Raw genomic sequence first — 7,605 nt, forward strand, 5'->3', positions numbered from 1 at the left:
AATGGCAGAGACTGCAGGCTGCATACCCCTCCCCGATATTCTTTTTCCTTCCTTCCTTTGTCGTAGAATCTCTGGTTCTTAGCTAGGCATACGACTTCCCAGAGAAAAAGAGATCCTGTTTCCTGGATTCCTTTGCTTGTTTTCCTGATCTCTCTTTAAATGTCGATAATGATGGAAAATGACATTCCACGTGGGAATAATATAGTGATACAAACATTTTTAATGAAGCACTGCCATTTTATCCAGGATACTGAAAAGTGTTCACTGTGGTACAAGGAGCAGAGAGATGAAGTCATTGATCGTCAGTTGCGGTGTTAAACAATGCTGGAGAAAGAAGCTGCATTTGGCTACGAAGTTCCTGGAGAACTTCATGAATCATGAATCTCCCCGTCTGTCGGGGGTAAAGGAGCCTGTTGGGTTAGGAGTCAAAGAAGGAGTGATTTCTGTTATTGGTGAGAATGGTAGCATGGGGACTATGGTAGTCCGTCTGTTCGTTGGTGGTTTCCGCTGATAAAACAAAAATCAAGACAAAAAAGGCATTTATAAATCCTCGACATATAAATATTACGTAGCTACTACTTGAGTAATAAAATATTTTTAAGTTTATATAGATAAGAGGGGAGAATTTTCAACCAATACCATTTTTTTTTTAGTTTTATTAACATTACCAACTTCCTCTATTTCTCTCTATGTGTATGACAGTTAATTACTGAAATTTCAAATTGTTTGCATTTCATCTTTGCAAAGAAAAGCAAGTACTTTCTTTCCAACCTTGTTGTTTCAGCCAATCTTTTTGGGAAGAACAACTAGAAGAGTTGGACGCCCCCACCGCCAAATGTTTATGCATACTTCTGAAGGTAGCAGAGTTCTAAGAAAGTGAGGCTTTATGGACCCGAGATCCTGGGGAGGCAAGAATCCCAGGGAGGCATTTGACTGCCCTCAAGGCAACTGGAGACTCCTAAAGCAGTGGCTGAAAGGCTGGAAGCCCAGCACTTTTGACAAACTCACAGGGCTGGGGGCCAAAAGTTCAAGTTCAGGGGCTGCCGGAGAGGAGACTTGGTAAGTAACCCGGCTTAAGGCTAGGACCCCAAAGACCTCACCCTGGGGGTAAGAGTGAACCAGGGGAACTTGTTCTAATCATCTCAGTCTCCAAGTGGATCAAGGTGATCTGTGAATGTTGTCCCCACAGTCTACATAGTCTAGAAACAAAAGTAAATTCTCTCTGGAGGACGATAACTTCATCCCGAACCTCAAGTTGTCTCTATCATTTTCAAAAACAATGTTCACTGCTCAATCAAAAGCAACCAGGCTAAAAAAAGAATCCAGAGGGGGTGGGGTTGGGGGGGAACGAGACTCAAGTGACAGTGAAAAAAAGTCTATCATAGAAGCAGACCCTCAGGAGGTCCAAACAGTGGAGTTACCAGACACTGACTTTAAAATAACTGTGATTAAAATGCTCAAGGAATTAGAAGATAAGATGGTGACTTTGGCATAAAAGGGACACGTTAGAGCTGAAAAATAGAAGGAAATAGAATAATTTTAAGAAATTATGATTTCTTAAATAATTTCACGTATTTTTCTATATAAATATATATGTATATTTTTTTAAATGTAACTTCCCTCTCAGATATTTTTAGTAGGATACATGTAATGAAAATTTGAGAGGACTTTTGCTTAATAACTATCTTCAACATTTTCAAGAAATTGTAATGCTTTTCAGACAGATTCACAAGTTTTAGTTCTTCCATTAATTAGCAATTTTGTTAGTATGTGGAACATTCTTAATTCATAAGCAGTGACTTAAAATTTTATTAAAAATAAGATATAAATGGGAAATTAGCCAGTATTATGATAACAAAACCCTCAAACATGATTTCACATTTCCTGTCTTTCCCTTTATTTTCCTGAACCTTCATTCTTCTTTCAAGTGTTGATAATGATAGAAAAATCAAAAATGAAAACTTACACAGGTATTGAAGAGTTCATAAAACCTCTGAAGGTACTGCAAGAGGGGGAAAATAAAAACAGTTACCTGACATTTAATTGTTAGGAAATTTTGTTTCAGTTCACATATAATTTCTTAAGTTCTTAAAAAAAGAAATACTTCCAAGAAGAAATTGCAAAAATTACTTTAAGGTCTGTGAGTAGTAAAGAAGCTTGTTGTAATGTAAATTGGACAATCATATAGAAGAAAAGGGAGTTAGGAGTCAGCTGAGATGAGGATCAGTACAAAAATTTTCCAGAGATTAACTCCACTAAAAAACAACCAGAGTCCATAGAAACATAAAGATTTATCTCTGCCTTTTTAGTCAGACTATAAAAGGAAAAGGAAGTTGAGAGCCAGGGTGAGGAACAGAGAGCTGTGTGCTTTGGCAATCCTCTCTGAGCAGAAACCTGAGCTTTCAAAGATGTTCCAAGCATCTTCAGGAAGATGCAAAGCAGCAGGCAATATAGCAAGAGGCCACAATCTACAGATCAAAATCTATGCTAAAGATAATTACTGAAAATAAGTATAAATTTATCTCTGAGCTTGCTTGGCAAAAGAAGTAGACATTTGTCTGTTGAGATGAAGTCTTCTAAAAGGAATTAATAATACATGTAACTTGTTAATGAGGAATTTTAGATATTATAATGGATGTATTGAATGGGTTTACCAGGCGATGCAGTCTACATGGGCGCATTCTTTGGATCCTCTGAAAAGTAAGGACATAATATTCAGTTGCAAAAACAAAGTATTCTGGTGATCTCTGGGTTCTAGATTATTTAAGTCAGATTATGCTAAACTTGTAGAAGACGTTTAATGACTTATGTTAGCCCCTTATTGTGAAAGAGAAGGATCTAAACCAGTTGTATATTGAGAAGGGTGGTGTTCACCCAGACGAGAAGTGACACAAGGCTGGTGTTCTAACTTTCACGGGCCTGGAGATGGTCTATTTCTCTGGAGATGATTCTCCCAACTGGCAGGAACTGTCCACAGAATTCCTAGGTATGCCAGCGAGGCTGGTTCCTATGCTTCCCACCTTAGATTTTTCATTTTTACCTTGGAGAAAATCTTTTTTTTTTTTTAATTTTGTTGAAGTATAGTTGACTTGCAATGTTGTGTTAATTTCTGCTGTACAGCAAAGTGACTCAGTTATACGTATGTATATTCTTTTTCATATTCTTTTCCATTACTGTTTATTACAGGATATTGAATATAGTTCCCTGTGCTTTACAGTAGGACCTTGTTGATATTCATTTTATATGTAATAGTTTACATGTGCTATCCCCAAATTCCCACTCCATCCCTCCTCCAGCCCCCTCCCCCTTGGCAACCACAAATCTGTTCTCTATCTCTGTGGGTCTATTTCTGTTTTGTAGATATGTTCATTTGTGTCCTATTTTAGATTCCACATATAAGTGATATCATATGGTATTTGTCTTTCTCTTTCTGACTTACTTCACTTAGTATGATAATCTCTAGTTGCATCCAGGTTGATGCAAATGGCATTAGTTCATTCTTTATCATGGCTGAGTAATATTCCATTGTATATATATACCACATCTTTTTTTTTTACATCTTTATTGGAGTATAATTGCTTTACAATGATGTGTTAGTTTCTGCTTTATAACAAAGTGAATCAGTTATACATATACATATGTTCCCATATCTCTTCCCTCTTGCGTCTCCCTCCCTCCCACCCTCCCTATCTCACCCCTCCAGGCGGTCACAAAGCACCGAGCTGATCTCGCTGTGCTATGCGGCTGCTTCCCACTAGCTATCTACCTTACGTTTGGTAGTGTATATATGTCCATGCCTCTCTCTCGCTTTGTCACAGCTTACCCTTCCCCCTCCCCATATCCTCAAGTCCATTCTCTAGTAGGTCTGTGTCTTTATTCCTGTCTTACCCCTAGGTTCTTCATGACATTTTTTTTTCTTAAATTCCATATATATGTGTTAGCATACGGTATTTGTCTTTCTCTTTCTGGCTTACTTCACTCTGTATGACAGACTCTAGGTCTATCCACCTCATTACAAATAGCTCAATGTTGTTTCTTTTTATGGCTGAGTAATATTCCATTGTATATATGTGCCACATCTTCTTTATCCATTCATCTGATGATGGACATTTAAGTTGCTTCCATGTCCTGGCTATTATAAATAGTGCTGCTATGAACATAGGGGTGCATATATCTTTTCAAATTATAGTTTTGTCTGGATATATGCCCAGAAGTGGAATTGCTGGATCATATGGCAAATCTATTTTTAGTTTTTTGAGGGACCTCCCTACTGTTCTCCATAGTGGCTGCACTAATTTACATTCCCACCAAAAGAGTAAGAGGGTTCCCTTTTCTTGGAGAAAATCTTGTAATCATGCTTTATGTTCCTGAAAATATTACTTCTTGAAAATGTCACTTATTTCCTCCCTAAATCATATCTTCCTAGGAGACAACAACTATTCCTAATTTTGTTTTTTTTAAAAAAGAACAGTTACCTTCCAGTTTAAGAAGTGATCATGGTGAATTCCAGAATGAAATTCTCGTACCTGTGAAAATTGAGAGGAAGAGTATGGAGACTGAGGAAATAGATGTAATAATAATAATAGTAATTAACTAGGAGATTTAGACTTTGAGTTCCCAGAAGGCGGGGGCTATGTTTTGTCATCTGTGTAATCCTGGCACCTAGCACGATCCACCCATTTCAAGAAAAAATTGTTTACAGAATAAGCAAATGAACGTTGCATCTGTTAATATCGGTCACTAATCCTTTTTAATACCAAAAATATTATCTCAGATACAAGCATACCTAGTTTTATTGCACTTCATAGATACTGCATTTTTTTTTTTTAACAAATTGAAGGTTTGTGGCAACCCTGTGACAAGTCTATCATTCATTTTTCCACCAGTGCTTGCTCACTTCATGTCTCTGTGTCACATTTCAGTAATTCTCACAATATTTCAAACTTTTGATTATTGTCATATTTATCATGGTGATCTGTGCTCAGTGATCTTTAAAAATATTACTACTACGACCTGCCGAAGGCTCAGATGATGGTTAGCGTTTTTTAGCAATAAAATATTCTTCCATAAAGGTGCACATTGTTTTGTAGACATAATGCTACTGCACACATAATAGATTACAGTATAGTGTAAACATAACTTTTACATGCACTGGGAAGCCAAGAAATTCGTGTGACCCACTTTCTTACAGTATTTGCTTTATTGTTGTGGTCTGGGACCGAACTTGCAATATCTCCGAGGTAAGCCTGTAATTCTCTCAGCCTACTCACTCTCTGCTTTGTTCATAATAACGACCTGAGCTGTAGTTTTCCTTAACCTGCTGCCACGCGTCTTCCGTTTGTCTCAGGGTTTATCAAGGGCTTCTCCAGAGCAATCGCAGCTCCCTCTGACAGCCCCTCCGTCATCCAGTGGTTCTCAACCTCCGTGGCCCAGTGAAATAATCCCCTGGGGAGCATATAAAAATCCTGATGCCTGGATCACACCCCAGGCCAATTAAGTCAGGTTTTAGGGGTGGGACCCAGACATCAGGACTTTTTAAAGTCCCCACGCAATTCCATAGTGCGGCCAAGATTGAGAATGACTGCTCTGTTCTGAGGCCAGGAGAGTTTCTCTGCTGTGCTTGACTCAAATCTATTGTTTTTCTAACAGGGTCTTTTAAAATAGGTTGAAAGAGCTACTTTTAGCTCCAAAGAAACTTAAAATGGAGACTGTGGCTTTGAATCCAATGATAGATTTTTTTTTTTTTTTGAGGGTTGAATATAAAAGTTTGGAATGCATGAACCAAGACTGATTTGCAGAAATAGACATTAAGAGTTTACTTACTGGTGTGCAGTGAGCTGTGACCAAAAGGAAAGTGAGCAGAAACACCAGTTTCATCTTTTGACTCTATCTACAAGTAAAACAAGAGTATTAATTCTTAACTTGGAAAATATGGGGCCCTTTCCTGCTTATGTAGCGTGACACTGGATCAGGCACATTATTAAGGAACTTGGCGAAGATTATGCTATTGGGAACCAAAGGATGTATAGATTAGAGATTCTGGAAGATATTAAACACTTGGAATATAGATTATGATTCACATGCCTTAAGAATTGTGTGTGGCTCTAATTCAAGATCTACAACATACACACACACACGCAGGCGTGCATTCAAGTACAGTACAGTATAAAACATTTCATGCTTATTAGGAATATTGCCCCAGTGAGTTTAAAAGAATATTGGTCTATTCTATTAACTGCTTGTAAAAACACAGCTTTTAAAATAGTTATTATTTCATTTGATTCTTACAATGACTTGGATAGGTAGATATCATTAGTATAATATCCACTTAGAAGTGGGTATTTGTCTGGTCTATACTCCTATATTATGATGTAGATTGTTTATTTGATGTGTTAGTAAATTCTAATAGGTTCATGGTTTTTCTGTTTTCTACTGTATCATGGCAACTTTTATTTCAATCATTTTCATTTTTCATGAAAACAAGAAAAGTTCCATCATCTTTTAAATGATATACAAAATGCCTTTTTTGTTGTTTTGAGGGAAGAGAAGAGAGATCAGGCATTCTGAAGGTAAGTATAATTGTTTTATTTCTCCATAGGATTACTGTAATTTTTATCAAGAGTATATTGATTGAGTTTTGTAAGTGGTGTCACTCTTGGTAAGTGTTTTTAATAAAACTTAATTCTGCCATTTGAAATACTTTTTACAAAGAGAGCTCTAAATGTAATTTTAAAACAAATCAAGACAAAATGACAACACATATCCAATAATCTTAGATCTGTGAAATGCCATAAGAGAATATGTCCTGAACCAAACTGCCAATGACTGACTTTAAAAGTCCATCTTCAAGGTTAAACAGTATTTGAAATGGGAAGAAAGCCTTCAAGAGGATGATACGAAGACCAAATTTATGTAAATATTATTGCCTGCTGGAAGGCTTACATCCTTCATGTTCCCCTGTTATAACTGTTGATGTTCCCCTTATTTTTCCTTATATACATTGCTGTAAATATGGAGGAGGGAAACAGGAATGCATATTTGAAGGATAACTTTGAATATTCCACTTATGTAGGATTTTTGTCACTGCTGTTTTTCTATAATTTGTTTTCAGTCACTATTTTAAAGCCCTAACGTAACCCAGAGCAAACATCAGAGTAACATATTTAAAATAAATAAACATGTGGGTACATGAGACAATATTTAAAGAATTAAAAGCATGGGCCGTGACTATAAAAGAGAATTAAAATGTTATTGTAAATAAATTAAATTCTTTAATTCTCAACCTTTCTAGTTGTCCATATCTTTTATAAGGTAATGTAATTTATAATTGAAAGGATATTTATTACCTTGTACACCAGGAAAGATGAAATGTCCAATATCGTTAAGATTTCCTTGACGCCTCGTTTGTAGATGATCTGGATAATCAGATATTTATATACGTGGATACTAATGACGTGCAGTATCAGCACTTTAAAAAAAAAAGATTCCTCATGACCCTCATTTACATAGGAATGGGACAGGGGTTTCCCGCGCAAGGACAATACCTCATTCTTTGCAGGGCCAAGACCCTTGTCTCTGATCATAATACATTTTTGTGGTTACTCT

At 36.6% G+C, this 7,605-nt stretch overlaps 1 protein-coding gene across 1 annotated transcript; it reads right to left on the reverse strand.

The window, feature by feature from the left end:
• Positions 1-200: 200 nt before the first annotated feature.
• LOC307185798 (endotoxic shock protective protein U9-ORF-like) lies at positions 201-7,403 on the reverse strand. Its single transcript, XM_079920333.1, has 6 exons — positions 7,347-7,403; positions 5,824-5,890; positions 4,476-4,526; positions 2,655-2,693; positions 1,967-2,002; positions 201-507 (listed from the first exon to the last, which is right to left on the reverse strand). The coding sequence occupies exons 2-6, from the start codon at positions 5,875-5,877 to the stop codon at positions 376-378; spliced, it is 312 nt and encodes a 103-aa protein (XP_079776459.1). The 5' UTR covers positions 5,878-5,890; positions 7,347-7,403; the 3' UTR covers positions 201-375.
• Between the last annotated feature and the right edge of the window lie 202 nt (positions 7,404-7,605).

Source organism: Stenella coeruleoalba (assembly GCF_951394435.1).
Source record: "Stenella coeruleoalba genome assembly, chromosome: 4".
NCBI classification, from domain to species: domain Eukaryota; kingdom Metazoa; phylum Chordata; class Mammalia; order Artiodactyla; family Delphinidae; genus Stenella; species Stenella coeruleoalba.